General features: G+C 38.0%; 1 gene segment (V, D, J or C); it reads right to left on the reverse strand.

Annotated features, from left to right (window-relative positions):
• Positions 1 to 691: 691 nt before the first annotated feature.
• LOC128626119 (T cell receptor alpha variable 22-like) lies at positions 692 to 3,827 on the reverse strand. The segment is given in 3 exon segments: positions 692 to 774; positions 3,154 to 3,573; positions 3,749 to 3,827. Coding segments are annotated over 3 exon segments (582 nt in total).
• Between the last annotated feature and the right edge of the window lie 16,599 nt (positions 3,828 to 20,426).

Here is a 20,426-nt window from a genome sequence, read left to right on the forward strand (position 1 = left end):
AAATGTAATAACCAAATTGAATCAGTCACTAAAGTTTCTCAATAGTAAATCTGTGCTTCCAGAATAAGAAATCAGTGAACTTGAAGGTAGATTTACAGAGCTTATATCGCTTGAAATAGCAAGGAAGAAAGAATCAAGAAAAAGGAACACAGATTTAGAGAAATATGGGACACAATTAAAAACACCAACATATACATAATGGTAGTATCAGAAGAGGAGAAGAGAAAGAAAGTAACAGAAAAAATTATTTTAAGAAATAATATCTCTCAACTACCCCAATTTGACAGAAAACCATTTACTGATTTCAAAAGCTCAATAAATTCGTGTAGGGTAAATTCAGAGAAATCCACACCCAGACACATGGTTAAAATGTTGAAAGATATACCAAAACCTTTGAAAGCAAAAAGTGAAAAATCTTCACATAGAAGGTAACTCTAATAAAATTAAAGACTGACTTCTAAACAATACGCTTTTACATGCATTCAGTCCCACTGTGCAAGCCAACTTCCCTCTACATTGTTAGACAACGCACTTACATGTCATCTGTCTCACCTCAATTTTTTTTAACACTGTTCCCAGCGTTTTTTCCAGGAGCAGTCTATTTTTTCTTTCCCTCAGGGCCAACTCCCTTGCATGCATACTCCAGCTTTCTAATAAACTTCATGCCTGAGTACTATTTTTGTGGTGAAATCTACTTCCATCTCTGGAGTTCCCAAGAACCCCTGATGCCAGTAACACTCACTAATACGTTGTCAATGCAAGAAATGTCTGAACCTGTAGAGAATTTTTATGAGTTTATCTGGATCAAACTAATGACAATTGCAGGAAACAAAAATCTCAAGAGATTGAGAAAATGCTTTGGAAAATGGTGGTTTTACCATTTTTTTAAATATTTTATTTATTTATCTTTAGAGGGGAAGGGAAGGAGAAAGAGAGAAATATCAGTGTATGGTTGCCTCTCGTGCATCCCCTGCTGGGAACTGGCCTGCAACCGAGGCATGTGCCCTGACTGGGAATCAAACTGCGATCCTTTGGTTCAAAGGCCTGCACTCAATCCACTGAGCTACACCAGCCAGGGCAGGTTTCACCATTTTATACATCAGAACCAAAAAGGAAGACTTAAGCCTTTCTGGTTCCCTGGCCATCTTGCCGGCTGTGCTTGGTATGGGTCCATTCCACACCTCAGGCAGGAAGATAGTGGCCACAAAAAAAAAAGAAAAGAAAAAAGAAAGACTTAAGGGGGTTACATGAAATTCATTGGTGATAGATTAGGGAATGGGAAGAGAGCAAAGCAGGGAAGTCACCGGGCTTAGATAACAAATAAAGTGAGTAAACACATACTTTTTCTACATTAGTAGGTATAGGATGGTTAACATTTACAGCACATAAGAATGGTATGCAGGAGAATAAGGTAACAATGAGGGCCTTGTGGTCTGTGTTCTGGTGGGAGATTGTGCACTGAAGGCTCTGGCAAAAGAACAATAAGTACTCTGACATTCCAAAGGTATGTTATTGTGGATGCAAGAAGACAATAGACAAGCTCAATTAAGGTAAAGACTGACCTTTGTTAAGAAAGATACTAGCCTCAGACTTGACTGCCTGCCGTGATTCACCTTTAGTTAGGACATTTTAATTTCAGACTATACTTTGTAGTTACTTTAGGTCTCTGAGTTTTTTAAGGCCTGCCATGCAGGCCTCCTCTGAGCTTGTCAGGTTTAATATGTGACTTTTTTTATCCACAAAGGTAAGACACATATCAGAAGCCCTAAAGTAACCACTGAGAAAATAACTGAATAATACAGTACAAGATAATTAAAGGAATTAAAATATTGCACTAGAAAATATTCAAATTACACGCTTCCTAAAGAAAGCAGTAAAAGAAGAACAGAAGAATAAAAAATACATGGTTGCCCCAAACAGGTGGGTCAGTGGGTTGGAGCACCATCCCATACACCAAAAGGTTGCAGGTTTGATCCCTAGTCAAAGGACATACTGAGGTTGTGGGTTCAATTCCCAGTCAGAGTGCATACAGGAGGTAACCCACAGATGCTTCTCTCTTACATCAATCTCTCTCTCTAAAAAAATCAGTAAAATATAAATTTGGTGAAGACTAGAAAAAATACATGGGACATGTGGAAAACAAAATTAACATGACAGACAAATCCAACAATATTCATAATGACATTAAATGTGAATGTATTAAATAATTCTATCAAAAAGTAAATGATCAACTGGTTAAAAAGTGATATACAAGTATAAACTATCTCCACAAGACACATTTTTAATTCAAAGATACAAATAGGTCAAACTAAAAGGATGAGAAAAGATATACAAACAGCAAACAGGAGAGCTGGAGTTGCAATACTATTATTAGATAAGATAAACTTTAAACAAAAAATGTCACTAGAGATAAGAATATAATGATGAAATGGCCAGCCCATCAAGAAGATGCTATAAACACTTATGTACCTAATAAGAGACATAAAAATACATGAAGCAAAAATGGGCAGAGTTGAAGAAATAAAAAATTCAATGATCATAGTTGGAGATTTCAGTATCGCACTTTCAATAACAGAACAACTAGGCAGAATCACAAGGAAAGAGAGAACTTGAACAAAACTATAAACTCAATAGACCCAACAGACATTCACCCTACAGCAACAGAACTCACACTCTTCTCAAGCATGGAGGGAGCACTCTCCAGGATAGGCCATGTCCCAGGGCATAAAGCGAGCCTCAAGAACAGGACTGAATGAAATACACATTTTAAAGTTTTCTCCTACAGACTTATCGACATAGGAACATTTAGAAATTTTTTGTTGTTTGCTTTGTTGCACTAGTAGGATGGGATATAAGTATTTGCAGCTGTCTTGGGACACACTGTGGTGAGGCTGACTTGAGCATTTTTGAGACACCCACTAAGCTGGATCATTGAACAACAACATCTCTATTGGAGTAATTTTTCTTTTTATTCCTTTCTCTTTTTACTCTTTTGGAGTCCAGCATCCTGCGGCTTAATTATTTACATTAATTCTTTCCTCTTATCAGCTTCTCTGTTGGTTCCAAGTTAGAGATTTATAATGCAGAAAGAGGTGTAGATTAAGAAGGGAAGATAGAGATCAAAATCCCAAACCTGTAGAGCTAAAAAGGTACCTGTGGTTAAAACCCTGCCAATGTGGGTTTGGAATATTGAGCAGTGCAAATGCTGGGTGGTGATCCTGTGACATGATTGTGGTTGGGGAGGAGCTGAGCCCAGCTGAGAGTTTGTGTTCAGGCTGCAGGTGCCTGGGAAGCACTGTGGCTCCACAGCACAGAAATAAATGGCTGAGTCTGTGGTCTGGGAAGAGGAAATAAACAACAAACTGTGGCGTTCCTTTTTCGTAGCATTTAAGTTTCCATTCCACTTTGTCCCTGAAGGAATGTAAAACAGGTTGATGAGGTGGCCTTCAGAATTTTGGCGAAACCACTGCACACTGGTCACAGAGGTGGAAAAGTTGCACCACAGTGTGGAACTGGCTCCTTCCTGGAGACTCAAGGCTGGGGGATTCTGCTCCACCTGCAGCCCTTTCACACCTGACAAGAAGAAACACAGAAACCGTCACAGTGATGGTCAGTATAACATCCATAAAAACAGAAAATGCCCCCATAAATCATGAGAATGACAGAAAGTCTGCCGGACTCTAGAGCAACTTCTTCCTTCCTGAACAGTACTCCCTGCCGACTCGAATCTGGGACAGCCCCAACTCACAGCAAACGTGGGTGCACAAAAGCCCCAGCACAGTGCCCAACAGCGTCTTCATGATGCTTTGCCTTGTTGCTTGAGACATTTTCACACTAAGATGTATTTAACTGTACCCTGGATGGTGAGTGATATGATTTCATTCTGGAGCTGTTCCTGCACCTGTAACCAATCAGCCTCACTCAACAAACCCTGCTCAGAGAGTGACAGGAAGCCCCACCTTTCAGCCTCACCCCTACTGAGAATGAACTGGATGGAGAGTGGTGGAGGGAGAGGGAAAAAGAAAGGTCACTACTGTACTACTTGAGGGACATTTTCTGATAATCCTAGAGGTAGCAAAGAATGTGAGCAGGAAAGGGAGGGGCCATCTCCCTTACCTACACTAACTAAAACCTAGGGAGGACCATAAAAAGAACATCCATACATTATATCCAAGTGACAGGCTCCTGTTCTGACAAAAAAGATGTTTACTAACCTGTAAACTAATCATATGAGAGTCACTGCAGTCATGCAATGTAACAAGAACATAAATTTATGTATTATTTACTTAATGAATTCCTATTATTGGACTGTATGACATCTATGGGTGGGAACTCTCCTGGAATAACCAAGACTAGTGGCAAATGTTGTAAGAAATAAACCAAATGAGACTATAAATTGTGAGGAAAAGAATGGGATATATTCAGACATTATTTTAAATATTATCCTTCAAGCTTCACATCATGTTTTTCTATTTTTTAATTTTATTTTATATTTCTCTTGTTTTTTCTATTACAGTTGTCCCAATTTTCCACCCTTTGCTCTCATCCACACAGCCCAGCCTCTGCTCCCATTATTAATCCTCACACTGCTGTCCATGTCCATGGGTCATTCATACATGTTCTTTTACTAATCCCTTCCTCTTCTTTCCATCATTCCCCCCTTCCTCTTCTCCTTTGGCAGCTGTCAGTTTGTTTCATGTTTCCATATTACTGGTTAATGAACTAAAAAACTGTGGTACATTTACACGGTAGAACACTACACAGCAGAAAGAAAGAAGGAACTCCTACTTTTTGCAACAGCATGGATGGAACTGGAGAGTATTGTTAAGTGAAATAAATGAGTCAGTGAAAGACAAATACCATGAGATCTCACTCATAAGAGGAATCTAATGGTTTTCTAACTCTTATCTATGAAAACTTCCTGTGAGTCATCCTGGCAGTTTAGTTCATCTTTTCTTCTCTCAAATTCTTCTGATGTCTTCTTTTCCTCCCACTTTCGCTTCTCATTACATTTTAATTTCATATTCTCCTTTTTTCCCCCTTACTGCCTCTCTCTTCCCTCTTTTTGGTTTTCTAGTTACAGGAAAGAAACAGAAAAAATATGAAATAAAAGATGGTATTTTATGGTTTAGAAATAATTTGGAAAGTGTGATATTTAAAAACCATAGGTAATAAAAATTTAAAAATCAGGAAAATCTGAAATATATACTTTGGAATTCTTATTCTTCCCTGTTGCTTTAGATGACTCTTTTTTATCCAGGAGTCTTTTCTGATAGCTACAGATAAAGATGATATAAATAAAGATAATGATAACAATGTAAATAGAGATAATATGCATTATAGCTATCAACTTCTAGTACTCGAATCAAGGAATAGACAAAGCTATTAACTGAAAAAAATACCCAGCAAGAAGCATATTTCTTATGAGCTGATAAGGATTTTGTTTGTCTTCACACACAATTATTCTTCCCTCTTTACTATTACTAGCCCCTATTGCAACACTAGATTCCTCACAGTAGTCCTGGTTTAAGAAAAGCCTATAGCACCTCCTAATGGGCTAAACCTTAAGACAAGAGCACTTACCAGTCAGCAGATGTGAAGGCTCTGCCTAGCCTTTCTACCTAGGGCTGTACCTGTGGATTGACATGAAGCTTTGGAAGTGTCCGCAAGGACAGAGAGTAACATAAACAGGACCATGAGTCCCCACAGTGTCTTTTTATGAAAATAAATTATTTTATATAATGTAATTATTTGTAATTATATGAAATCAATTCATTTATCTCTTACCTGTGAACTTATAAAAAATAAACCTTCCAAAGTGATTCAATGCAGTTTAGCCAATATATTTAAGAATGTTCTAGACCTATAATATACAAAATAAATTAAGCACTATATCTTCTTCCACAGACCTTGTGAAGTCGCAGAAATGAACATCTTTTTATATGTAATAAAGGCCTAAAGAATGCCATTATAAAAGCATGATAAATACTACATGAACATCAAGACAAGTAACAATTACTTCAAGCCTATATTACAGGAGACAGTTCAATGGAGCATGTGACACTGTAGCAGGGTGCAGCCAGAGGGACCCCAAATAGGGATTCGTGATGGATCCAGAACTCAGGGTGTCCAGGAAATATTAAAAAAGTATGGGATGTCCTCACCCCAAGTCTGAACTGAGGAATGTGATACATTGAGCAGGGCCATTGAGAGGTGTTTTGTACAGCAACAGCTTTGCAGCTAACCTCTGGCATGGTCATTTAACATGTCTATAAACCTTGAACTGGTTTCACAGATATGTTAAATAGCTATGGCCATGCTTTGAGACAGGAAATGAAAGTGACTTCCACCCAGGATGTAAGTGGGAAGCACTCCCCCTGGTTACAGAGCCTGCATGAGAGCTTGGAGATGATTGGCTCCATACCATGGGGACACACCTGCCTGGAATTATGGCAACCAAGAAAGACTGGAAGAATATGGGCATGCTGGCAAGTGTCACTGGTTGTGGGAGGAGTAGGAAATGGTGCAGCAGAGAAAGATTGACGCTGGGATTTAAACCCAGGTGTGGCAGCCATGTGGGATGGTGGAAACCACATGGCTTTGGGGTGCTCCTTTTTGCCACATGGCTTAGGAAGCAGGAAAGAACTTGCTGGAAAGGAAAGGGGTGCAAGGACTCTTGCTGGTGGGCCAGAAATTGCCACATGGTTTTGGATTAACTGAGATTGTGGTGGTGACACAGCTGATGGTGCCGGGAACTGAGGGACTACCTGGGCCATGGACTTCTACTTCTTTTCCTGAGATATGGTACCCCAGACTGGGCAGAACGAGAAGGGAGGACTGTGTACATTTGTGGGTGTTCTAAAGGACTTTAGTATTTTAATGAAGACATTAAGTCATTACTCTAAGTCTGTCTAACTTTTTGAATAAATAATTCCTTTCCTTCTCACCAGTCTCTGGCATTGAGAGACATCTTTCCTTGGCAGTGGGCAGGGTGAACCTAGTATAGGGGCAAATACCACCAGAGAAGAAGCAGAGGTCCATTCAGTAATAGGATATTGTTCACCCCTCCCTCCTGGGGTCTGTTCTGTAACAATACTGGATGTCCTCTGTGGAAGTGACAAGAGAGCAACAAAAGCAAAGATGACTGATCTTTGACAGGGAGCCATGTATTTTAAATACAAGGAACAGAGAAAATGAGCAAGTGTATTGACAGGGCCACTGATGACATACACACACAAACTAAATAAATATACTAAAGAACCCAGGCTGTCTCTGTCACTTGAATGTGGGCACAGAGTGTAACCTTAACCAATACACTGTTCAGGCCCATTGAAAATGCTTGTTCACTGTCCTAACACTTGTCCTTGAAACTGTATTTGAATATCAGAAATGTCATGAGTTGTGCTGCTACTGACTCTGATTTGAAATAAGAAGACAGACTCTGATTTGGAATATGGGGGAATTTGAGGAGTGAGGAAAAATTAAGTAACTAGACCAATCTTTCCTCTCAGACTGCATGGATGCAATAGATTCTTACAAAACAAAGTATTGTTTCCTAGGAGTGCTCAGGATGCGTCTTGCTTCTCTGTGTATTCATCTATGGTTCTGAAGGGTGTTCATGAATTAGCAAAGTATTCACTGTAGCTGCTCATGCTGGCCAGAATACCTTGCAGTATTAAACAATGCTACTTTTAAATTGTACATGTCTTCCCAAACTTAACCCAATAAAGAGTGATACTATTTACTTGAGCAATTAGATGGACATCAAAACAAAAATTGTGAATAGTTTTATTTTTATGAAAATCTATAACTAAGTTTTAAAGTACATTTAAAATAAAACTTTAGTTTAAAATACATTTTATTAAAATACTTTATCACTTTTATGTTTTAGCTTTGGTAGATTATTTTACAAGAGAAATAACTATTTTTGAAAATGTGTAAATAATTTTAGTTTGTGTTCTTGTCTCTGATACTATAAATGATAATATTCCTCTGTAGATGAATTTTGAGGTAAAAACAATAAAAATGAGGACCTCTATATTTTTACTAAAGTAGAAAAGCAAGTGATCTGCAGACACTGAAGATCAGATGAATTATTCAAGAATGGTGTGAATGTTTAATAATGGCACTGTGAGAAATAGTGTAAGAGAATAAGATGACCGAGGAATAACTGATTATTGTGGGCATTAGGTGGATATTAGAGAAATTTAATTAAAATGGAGAAAAATAGGAGAGAGGTAACCTGGATGGGTCTGATAAAGAAAAGGTGGGTTGGCCACTCATACACACCCAACCCTGAGATTCCACATGGAAATTGGGGGTGATGTTGTTTAATTTAGAATGTCTGCTACTGGAGACCGCTGGATAAAGAAGGTCTTTTTCCCTTCATGCTATATTGTTTTTGGAAAAGTCACCTTGTATACATCCTTCAATGTCAAGATTTATTAAATCCACCAATCTCAAATACTTTAGTCAAAGAGGTGGAGTACATTGAGGAAAGAGACCTCTCAGGTTACCAATAAACTACTCTGGAGATAAAATAGTTTGAAATAAGCAATTGTCCTGGGTTTTCTGATTGCTTGAGAGATGAGATGAATAATATAAAGCAATTCTCTGAGTTGCCTTATACCAACTCAGCCACCTTAGCCATCACTATCTCCATTAACATGGGAGCAAGTAACTTCCTCCAGCTTGTTGAAAATCCTACAGCCTCATTCCCTGTAGAATCTTGACTCTAGAGGATAAAAATGCTTCACTTCAGAAAACGGAACTTTTCTCTGCAAAATGGAGAGGAATAGAAAAGAAAACAATTCAAGATTTCCATAGGAATCAGACACTTCCCAGGATTCTGTATTCTCTGTATTGTTTGCCTTCACAAGACATGCCAGCTTCCAGGAAATAACACAGGCTGAGACCCAAAGTCTTTTAAGCTATAAAGTCTTAGGAGATTGTGACTGGCTCCCCCTAAAATCTCAGTCGCCATGTGACTCACAGCACAGAAGTACTCAGCTGAGTCATTCCAATGGGCTGAAAGTTTCCTCAGGTGGAAGGTTTTATTCTTCCTAAATTCAGCCTCAAAATCTTTGATGCCTGAAACAAGGCTGTTTCCAGAAGTGTACTTCAGGAGAAACCAGAGTCCTGGGCTGGGGCATTGCACATACCAGAAGAGATACAGTTAAAAAGAAGAAAAATAGTTGTTGCACTCAGCACCAGAGGGGCTCCTTTAGAGACAATGACCTGGCTGTTGTCAGGCTGGTTCATTCACTGGGCTCCTGTTCTTCCAGAAACACCAGTTCTGTGTCAATAAACTCAGCTAAAACAAAAAGTTTCTATTCACAGTCAAAACAAAATAGAGTTCTGTTTGTGGACAAGGGAGTGAAATGGAATGCTACTCACTCGGGAACAGGTGCACCCCAAGCATCAAGGTAACCACTAAGGTCATGGCCTAGCAGTAAAGAAGCAGCAAGCTCCTTTCTGAGAGATTCCCCACAAACAAAAACAAATCTGTTGACTGGGAGACTGAACCCAGATGGCTCTGAGACTGAGGAGGAATGACAGGGGATTTAAATTTCTTCTCCTCAGAGATGTTGAAAGGCACTGTTAGGAAGAAATGCTCTCTGGACAAAACTGCTTGCTTTTGGCATCTGAATTTCTTTATGTGTCATTATCTAAAACCTGCTGTCAGAGCATTCCTTCTTATTCTGAAAAGCCATTTCCAGTTTAGGCAACTATACCTTCTGGGGCAAATAGAGAGCTAAGGAAATACTCACAATTTTGTGAACCTTCCCCACCTCCTTTCTGCCTCCTATGGTGGATATTTAAAGCATTATGATTATGAACAGAGGAGTGTTTATGTTTTGTAGGCAAACAGAAAGTGGGGAATTTTTAAAAGTAGACAAAATTATGAATTTAAAAATTGTACACAAAATGAATTTTAGAATGAGAAATAAAATCATAACAAAGTGAAAATTTAAAAAAACAAATACCACACACATAAAATCTAGAAAGTGACATAATATTGTTTCTACTTATTTTTCTATACATTTCTATAATACTTTTTGTTTCTGTGATTTTTCTATCTTTTTAATTGTCTCTTCTTATGACAATAGATTTATAATACTTCTTTTAAAGAGAAAAGAAAGATAATTCAGTTTTTACTCAGCATGGTTCATCGAATTCTTTTTTTGAAATTCACAGTGAATTTTGATATTACCACATTAGTTTTTAGGATTATAGTCAGATTTGAAGAAATACCTATCAAGTTTCTATGTGCTGTAAAATTTCATTACATTTCAAGTTTTTCATGCTGTAACAAATCCTAAATATTATGAACTTATGACACTCATTATCCAGTTTATTAAACCTGTACTAGTTTTCTATTGCTGTGTAATAAAGTACTACACACTTTGTTACTTAGGATAATACCCATTCGTCTCACAGTTTCTGTGAGTGAAAAGTCTGTGCACAGCTAAGCTGGATCTCACAAGGCTGAAATTAAGGGGTCAACTAAGACTGCCATGTTGTCTGAGGCATCGGGGTTCTCTTCCAAGCTCACATGGTTGTGGGCAGAATTTACTTCCTTGTAGCTGTAAGAGTAATGGCAGCTTGCTTCCTGAAAAATAGCATGAGAATCTCTCTGATCTCAGGAAAAGCCTCAGCCCTCTTTCAAAGAGCACGCAAACTTACATCAGGTCCACAAATCTCCATTTTGATTAACTTAAAGTCAAACTGATTAAGAACTATGAGTATGGGAGTGCCACCCATCATCTCTAGGTCCTGCCCAAACTCGAGGAGAGGAGATTATACAAGGCATGTATACCAAAGGGGCAGAAAACTTGGGTATCACCTTAGAATTCTGCATACCACAGTTCTGTCCTCAGTGTACATGTGCATTATAACTTTTATATTATTCCCATTAATGTAAACATTTTTGACCAATTAGCAGGAAGTTAAGAAAAACCTTAATATGATTATGCATAGCCGTTTCAAACCAAAGGAAGGACATAAGCAAAGGCAACCTCCAGCAAAGTTAAGGAATCCAGTGTATGTAGAGTGGGATGCACAGATATGGCAACAGTGGGCAGTACTACTATAAGAGAATCGGAACAAATTAGAGATGTGGGATACAGTTCTAAACACTGGGAAGTTGCTGATGGTAGACGATCATGCCTTTAAGGAAACAAAGCCTTCTTAATGGATCTAAACTCCCACCTCAAGAATCTAGAAAAAAAAAAGAGGAAAATTTAAAACAAGCAGAAGGAGGAAAATAATAAAGATAAAAGCAGAAATCAATGAAATTGAAAATAGAAAAACAATAGAGAAAAATCAATGGTTGTTTAAAAGATCATTAACTGACAATCTTCTAGCAAAATGAAAGGAAAATGGGGCAGACATAAGCAGGTTAACTAGAAGTTGGGCATTGTGTGTGATTGGTCAGGAGTGAAAGTTTGCCTTTCTCCACTTGGTCCTGAGTTGGACAAACCTCCAAAACGTTTTGCTGAGTGAAGAAGCCATAGACAAAAGTCCACATACTGTATAATTTATGAAGTGTACAAGATAGGTAAATTCATAAAGACAGAAAGCAGGCTGGTGGTTAGTTCCCAGAGACTTGGGCAGGTGAGAATGGTGAGTAATTGCTTAATGGGTATCTGATTTTCTTTCAGGGTGGTATTAGATGCCACTTAATTGTTCACTTTAAAAGAGAGAACTATATAACATGCATTAATCTCAATAGAGCTTTTATGTAATTGGATGTTGATAAAAATCTAAAGTTCAAAGAATTAACTATTTCTTTTTAGTCCATTATATCAGGTTTTGTGTTAATTGCTTCTATCTACAGAGTCCATTTCAAAAACCCCTTAATGGAGAGGGTTCCTCAGCTTCCAGAAAGGACATGTGGTTGGGGCCTCAGCCACAGAGTTTGGGTGTTGGTGACAGGTGCTTGTCGTGCACTGTGTGCCTCACGGCACAGAGGTAGGTGGCTGAGTCTTTGAGCTGAGAAGCTGCAATGTATAAAGTACTATGTCTTGATGTTTCATCCAAAAAGGCTTTGATTCTTCCATTTGTTTCCTCTCTCTGATTTGACCGGATCAACAAGAGAGGTGTGAGCCCTTTCCCAGGGTGCTGCCTAAACCACTGAAAGAAGTAAATATTGCTGCTGGAGTAACTACAGTTGAGAAACAAGCTGTCTCCTTCTCTGACAGTCAGAGCTTCAGGACTCTGACTCACCTCTTCTTTGCTGCTCACCCCTGTTTAGAAAGAGAACATGCAGACAGAGGGACTGGTTAGTGGATGGTTATTCTTTGGCAATTCCTTTTCAATTTAGTCTTTTAATCTCCACAGAAACTCCCAGTAAATTACACTAGTACAAGCTCCCTGTCTTTCTCCGTTTTTGTTTTGGGAGAAATGCCCTGGGGTCTACCCTTTTTGCCCATTTCCAGACCCCTCTAACTCACAGTCTAGTTGCAGCCAAAAGATGAGCAGGCTCAGGAATTTGTCCATTCTTTCTGTCACACTCACTGAGAACTGTTCTTATGTCTTTAGAATTCACAGGGTCACTGTCAATACTAAAGGATCCGCTTTGCTAACCTAAATTTTCAAACATTTCTACATGAAACACATTTGTCAGCCCAGCCAATCAGAGACGAGTCACACTAATCTGCACAGTCAGAAGCAGAAGTGCAAATAGTGCCATCTAGTGATGGAGCCCAGAATTGCCAGAGAAATGCTCACCTCTCCTAAGTGAAAACCATTTTTTTAAAGAGAGAAAAGGGACAAGACAGGCAATGGGTTCAGGGCGGGGGAAGATGGAAGAAGGAGGGGGGAAGAGGGAAAGAGAGAAACATCAATTTGTTGTTCTACTTATTTATGCATTGAATGGTTGATTCTTGTATATGCCCTGACCACAGATGGAATCTGCAATGTTTATCGGGAAATGCTCTAACCAACTGAGCTACCCCAGTCAGGGCCCAATTTTTTATAATATCAAATTTGTATAGTAATATTTATCTTTCACCCTACTGGTTTATTTCACTTAATGTAATAGTCTCCAGGTCTTCCCATGCTGTCACAAAAGGTAAAAGTTCCTTCTTTTTTACTGCCATGTGGTATTCCATTGTGTACCAGGGGCATCCAACCTTTTGGAGTCTCTGAGCTACACTGGTAGAAGAGCTGTCTTGGGCCACACATTAAATACACAAACACTAATTTAAAAAACCTCATAATGCTTTAAGTAAATTTACAGTTTTGTGTTGGGCTGCATTCATAGCCATCCTGGGCTGCATACTTTTTTTATGCACTCCTGAAGGTACCATAACTTTTTTAACCACTGATCTACTGATGTACACTTGGGCTGTTTCAAGATCTTAGCTATTTTAAATAACACTGCTCTGAACATGAGGGTGAATATATTGTTTTTAACTGGTGTTTTGATCTCAGTTGTATGTGGAATCTAATGAACAAAATAAACTAATGAATAAAACAGAAACAGAGGCATAGATACATGGAACAGACTGGTAGCTGTCAAAAGGAAGGAGGGCAGGGTGTGCTGGATGAAAGAAGGTGAAGGGATTAGCCAAAGGACATATAGACATGACCCATGGACACAGACAAAGGGGGTGGCCTGAGCGGGGGTGGGAGAGGGCTGGGGTGAGATGGGCAAAGGGGGAAAACAGTAGGACCAACTGTAATAGTGTAAAGAAAAAAATTTAAACAAAAACAAAAAAAATGTTTAGAATGTAGCTAAATCAGTATACAAAGAGAAATAAATAGAATAAATATATTAGAAAAGAAGAAATCTAAATTTTCCTCTATCTACTCCCTCCTCTTGCCACTTCAGTCCTTAATGACTGATTTCCCTTAACTTACACTTTCTTGAAAAGTTCCTTTATATCATTTGTCATCTGTAGATTACAAAGAATATAAAATTATACTATTAATATTTTGAGTGTATGATAATGTCAAGGAATTGGCATTCTTGTATCTCATAGCTGAAGCATAAACTGGTAAAATTTATAGGTGTTATTTACATATCACTGGATGCCAAAAAATTCCACTTGGCTGGGAATTTATTCTTAATAAATATCCTTGTAAAATATATATAAAATTGCACATTATATGCAGCAGGAAAAAAGTAAAAAATAAATATCCTTCAGTATACATATTTAATGCATTATGGTAGATCTGCATTCTAATATACTATACAATTGTAAAAAGAATAAGTAGACTTAAATTTCCTGACTTGTAAAAATTGTTCTGACTTAAATCACAGTACTTTACATATAAGTGTAATTTATGGTTTTTTAAAAAAGATTTTATTTACTTATTTTTAGAGAGGGGGAAGGGAAGGAGAAAGAGAGAGAGAGAAACATCAATGTGAGGTTGCCTCTCCCACGTCCCCCACTGGGGGACCTGGCCCACAACCCAGGCATGTGCCCTGACTAGGAATCAAACTGGCAACCCTTTGGTTTGCAGGCCCATGCTCAATCCACTGAGCTACACCAGCTGGGGCTAATTTATGTTTTTAAACAGTATGTTTACCATGCATGTATGTAAATGAATCAAAATAGTTGAAATGTGCTCACTAAAACTTAAATAATAATTGAGGACTTGTGAAGAACAAATTGAGGAAGTATTATTATTTTATATACTTAAAATGCTTCACTATTTTCAACAATTAAATATTAACATATAGCTTTTTAAATCATAAAAATAGAAAAATTAGTGACCATATAGGAAACTAAAGAAAACATCAAAATGAAAAATACTAACATAATTGTCCTTTTCTAGCAAACTTTCAAAATTTATTTATTTCTCAGATGCATGTGCTATAGTTGAAAGAAACCAAGACAACTAATACATTGCTCAGAGGAATAATGTTAAATTTATGAACTTCACATTAGACCTTAGGCAAGGATGAGAATGTTAGTTAGATTGCAGACAGGACACACATCCAGCCTCCTACTTCTCCCCGCTTTTTCTTCCCTGGTTCCTTTCTTGATTTCACGTACATTTTTCTTATTTATTTCTTGTTTTTTGGTTTTTTTACTTTATTGCATTAGGCTTACATTTTCTGTATAATGTCCTCCTTGAATAGAGATTATTTTCTTTTCCCCACCAGAGATACAGGCATGGCCAAGTCTGCCCCTCTGTGCATCTTTTGCAACACAATAATGGACAGTAGTGTCTTCAGAGTGAGCTGGTACAGGATCCGAGCACTGAAGTTCCTGTTAACAGTCATAGGCAGAGAAGCCATTTTATTGATCACGTTGTTCTTTAAACCTCAAATCAAATACTGTGGGTCCTAGTTACAAAACTGTTATAAATACCAGACAACATTCTCATTTCCTCCAAAAGTGAAGTGGGAACAGGGTATGTTCACTTCTTGTCCTTCAGCGCTGTCCAAAGAGCTGGGATGTGTGGCATTACAAATGCCATAAATGACTTCTAAGAGGGGAAAAATGTAAGATTGTCTCTAAACAACAAAAGTAGACTTTACCTGGCTGGTGTAGCTCAGTGGATTGAGCGTAGGCCTGCGAACCAGACAATCGCGGTTCGATTCCCAGTCAGGGCACATGCCTGGGTTGCAGGCCAGTTCCCAGCAGGGGACGCACAAAAGGCAACCATACATTGATGTTTCTCTCCCTCTCTCCTTCCCTTCCCCTCTAAAGATAAATAAATAAAATATTTTAAAATAAAAAAAAGTAGATTTTCAAGGTCAAGATATGGTACCTTCAGAAGTTTCCTCCCTAACACCCACCCTCTACTTCAACTTTATCTCATTTCCATCCTACAGAAAGAGCAAAATATGACTATAATTATCTATAGTCACTGAGAAAGAGGTGGAACACTATGCTCTTCACATTCTCCTTAGGCTCAATGGATATAAGAAATTCCTTATTTCTTATATTCATAAGAAAGCAAGGCAAGCTCCTCTTTAATTGCTGAGGATCATTGGTTGAATTGTGTCCCCTTCAAATTCATATTTTGAAGTTCTAATCCCCAGTAATTCAAACGTGATTTTATTTGTAGATGGGGTCTTCACATTTTAAACAAGTCAAAATGAAGTCATTAGAATTAGCCTTAAACCAATACATCTGGTGTTCTTGTAAAAGGGGAAGTTTGGACAGAAACACACATAGAAGGAAAGATATATGAAGAGACACAGGAGAAGATGGCTTTCTATAAGCCAAGGGAGGAGCTCGGAATAGAACTTTTCTTCACAGCCCTCACAGCCCTCACAGAAGGAAGCAAACCTGCCAATACCATGATTCAAGACTTCTAGCCTCCAGATCTGTGAGGCAATGCATTTCTATTGCTTAAATCATCTTGTCTATGGTACTTGTTATGACAGTTCTAGGCAGACTAATATATAACCCCTCACACTCAGGCTGTGACTTCTTCACAAACTATGCAGCTATGATCTGAACTCTTGCTTTAAACATCTTGGGTGAAGGACATTGAAACAAGTGGAGATAACAAGTCCTTTCTCCGATCCCTTGGTTTCAAACACCATCTTTTCTTAGGCTCCTGACTCACCCAGAGTCAGAAGCACACACATCTTCATCACCTGCCTCATGTTTCGAGCAGACACTAGAGTTCAGGGCCCATGGCTCAGATTCTGTGTCTGAACCTGGGCTGGAACAGGTTAACAGAACAGATATAGCAGCTATTTTTCTTCCAGTGCATCCCTTCACCTGGCAGCTGTCACTCTTGGGAGTCCCCAGGCTTGGAGTTAGCCAATGCAATGGTAGCTCCTTAGCTGATACATCTTCCAAGGCTTAGTCATGTCCCTGTAAAAATATGTAACAGGCATCCACTCTCAATCCAAGGGTTCATTGAGAGAATTTGTGAGTTTTAAACTATAAGAGGCTGAATCTAAAAGAGGAAAATAAGGACAGCATCCATCCAGAATTCTTACTGCTTTTTCACAGCCCAAGAGAGAGAATATATGTTATTGCTGATCCAATGCTCTGAGAAACTCAACAACTTTTTCTTTACCTTCCAGAAAACCACCAAGTCTCATACAGCCCTGAGAGGATGGAGAAAGCCCATCTAAATGACAAGAAAGAGCAAATGAAACTCATATGGAGAGAGTGATGTCCTGAAGTGTCTGGGAAGGTTAAAGTCAGAGCCCTATCAAAGCCAAGTTTCCCAATTCTCTGGTATCTCAAAACGCCTCTAGAGACCACATGTCTCTAGGAAGGCATTTGTAGACTTGGATCTTATTATAAAGGAAACAAGAGACCAGAAAAGTCAGTGAACCTTATATTCCACAAGTCCTTTGCACAACCCACCTTTCCCCATTCTCTGTGTGTGCTTAGTGGTCACATACACAGAAGAGAAGAGAAAGAAGAGCAGAAAAGAAAGGCACTGTAAAATGTAAAGGAGTAGCCTTGAAAGCATTTTCTTGTTATCTCCTCAAATCTAAAAAACTGAGATAGATAGAGTAAAATAATTTCCTTCCCACCAAAAAAAATGTTTTTCTCTATTACTACAAAAAATTGAAAAAATAGATTAAGTTTGAAAGTTGCATAGCTACTTCCTGTCTTCTTCTCTCTGTGTTGTCTTATTTTCAGTGGAAGGAAGACCTTCCATAAGGGATCTGGACAAGGCCAAGAGTCACTGAATGTTGAAAGCTGTGCACAGACTGTTCTACTTATAACAAAGAAAGTAAAATATACCATTTGTCAGAGTTCATGCATAATTTCAGTATTGAATGTGAGCCAGCCATTCTTTCCCCAACTCATTAGGGATGTTATTGACAGACACAGCAGCACCCTCTTGTGATGAAATATGTGAATGCCTTCTTCACATCCCAGACAAGTCAGAAACCTACTTTGTGAAGATATGGAGAAGAATAGCTTATGTGTGCTTAATATGTAACAGAGAAGACAAGCAGTTTTGGTCAAAATGACTGCAGTGTGAGGAGAATGTTTGCAACATTAACAGAGTTTTTCCTTTTTCTTATTTTAAAAAAAAACACATGATCTTTCCTCCCTTCAGGCAGTTGGGTGATTCTCTACTCATCACTTCAATGAGAGAACATATGGCTAAAAAAAGAAAATAAAGATGCCTTTCTTACCATTTTGCTTCAAAGTTTCAGGCATATAGGCAAATGAAATGATCTACCATAAACTATAGATTAAGAAGATACAATGAAATAATACAAGTTTTCCCAACCAAGACAAAAACAAACCAAAACATTTTCTAAGTGGAGTAAGGGGGAGAGAAAAGTATCAAAGAAAAGTGGCTGAAGTGTGAATTAGGTCCTTTGGAAGGGTGCTGAACCTTATCCCTTTAAAGACATCATGGAAAGAAAACCAGAAGACCACAGGGCCACTTTCAGTTATTGAAAAAATCTCAGTGCATCCCTGTTTAACATTTTCCTCTTCATCTTTCCTTTGCTCTCTGAACTTGAGACTTTACTCCTGGATACACTAAAGTCAGCATAGCCTTACTCTGTTTACTTCCTCCCCCTTTTCTCTATGGTTCTAGAAAAAGATTAAGAAGAAAAAACAGCAGGAGCTGCTTCCTTGGTCAACCACTGACAGCCTCTGTGTGGTGGAGGGTCTTCCCTGAGAGAGCACCAGAACCTCAGAGGTCTCCTCCAGGCGGGGGTCTCCCTTTCCTGTCAGCTCCTTCTCAAGGAGCACTTTCCAGAACATCTTACTGTTTCTTCTCCTAGGTGGATCATGGACAGGGCAGCTCAGGCTCTGCAGCCCTCAGAGGCATCACTTGCCTAACAGAATACAGGCTCTCCTGACCAAGCCTCTCAGAGAAAGCCAGGCAGCCCATTGCCATCCCTCTCCACTCCACCACTGTTCTCCACTGTCCTTGTCTTCTGCTTAAGTAGATCAAAATCTGCTTCAGAAGCAGATATCCAAGGACAGAAGGACATGCAATTTTTCTATTTCTTCAGGTGACCTTTGCCTTTTCAAATAATTACTTTGGGGTATTAACATCTCAAGTGGCTTGTGGAGGAACAGGGTCACTGGTGACACTCACCTCTTGATTCCCCCATCCCTCACATCAGCCAAGAGGTTGAAGGTCCGAGGTTGCAGAGCCTGTTCAGTTGCTACTTCATAAATCCTAGAGTATCAGGCTATGAAAGTGGTGGATGCCTAATGCTTCTGGGTCCCCTCTTGGGATCCTACTGGCCACATTCATGATAATGTTAAATTCCCCACAGTACATCTAAATAGGAAAAAAATCTGTATGGTTCTATAAGTCACTCTTAGAGAACCAAACAGAAACCCTATAATTATAAGAAACCCTACCATTAAGGGTTTCTAATTATCCAAAAGAGAAAATAAAAATGTATACATATATAATCCAATAATTATGTTATATAAAACATAAGATATAGATTATAAATATATATGACAATAAAATATATTCCAATAATACTGGTAATATGAATTAATACTATATAGTGTCCTTAGGAATCTTTCTGGCAGCAGGCTGGGTAGGATTTGGCTACTCTTAGGTCCCTGTCGATATCACTATCCGACACAAAATCCCCATTCAAATGCATATTAGAAAATATTTTAGTTAAGTAATAATGACCATATGACATATCAAAACATGGGGAATATGGCTAAGGCAACATTTAGAGGCAAATTTGTGGATTTCAATGCATTTGTTAGGAAAGAAGAAAAGTTGAAAATCAATGGTCAAACTTGCAACCCAAAAAACTACAAAAAGTAGCTAGTAAAGCCAAAGAAAATAAAAGAAACATATAATAAAATGTGAACAGAAAAAATAAAACATAATTTATCAACAAGAGAAAAATCAAACATATAAAGAATCTCTTAGAGGTTAATTTAACTTAATCTATAATTTAATAAAGCTGTCTCATAAGTGAAATTTTATACTTGGATAGCTTCACTAGTGAATTTTCTGAAAAAAATTTAAAAATAAAAAAATCCTACACAGATTTTCTATAGATTAATAAGGAGAAATAAATTGCAACTCATTTGATGGCTCATTATAATATTGATAATAAAATCTGGCAGAGACATTGAAAAGAAAAAGTTGAATACCAGTGTTATTCAGGAACATGCAAGCAAAACCTCAACAAAATACTAGCAAAAAATGTTGCAATATGAAAAGGAAAATATAACATTACTAAGTGTATTTTATTCCAGAAATGAAGTTGGTTTAAAAATTAAAATTTAATATAATTTACAGCACTAATATACAATAATCCCAGCAGATAGAGAAAAAGTACTGATAATTTGATAAAATTTCTTTTATGTTTATTTATGATAACAACTCTCAATGAATTAGAAATCAGAAGGAGACTCTTTAATAATTAGATTACATAAAGGATATTTACCAGAAAAAGAACATTGTAACTAACAGTCACAGTGAAATTCTGAATGCTTCACTTTTGAGGTTAGAAATAAAGAGATTTCTAGTCAGTA

The sequence above is a fragment of the Artibeus jamaicensis genome, unplaced genomic scaffold (genome assembly GCF_021234435.1).
Source record: "Artibeus jamaicensis isolate MK-2021 breed Jamaican fruit bat unplaced genomic scaffold, CSHL_Jam_final scaffold_3047, whole genome shotgun sequence".
Taxonomy (NCBI): domain Eukaryota; kingdom Metazoa; phylum Chordata; class Mammalia; order Chiroptera; family Phyllostomidae; genus Artibeus; species Artibeus jamaicensis.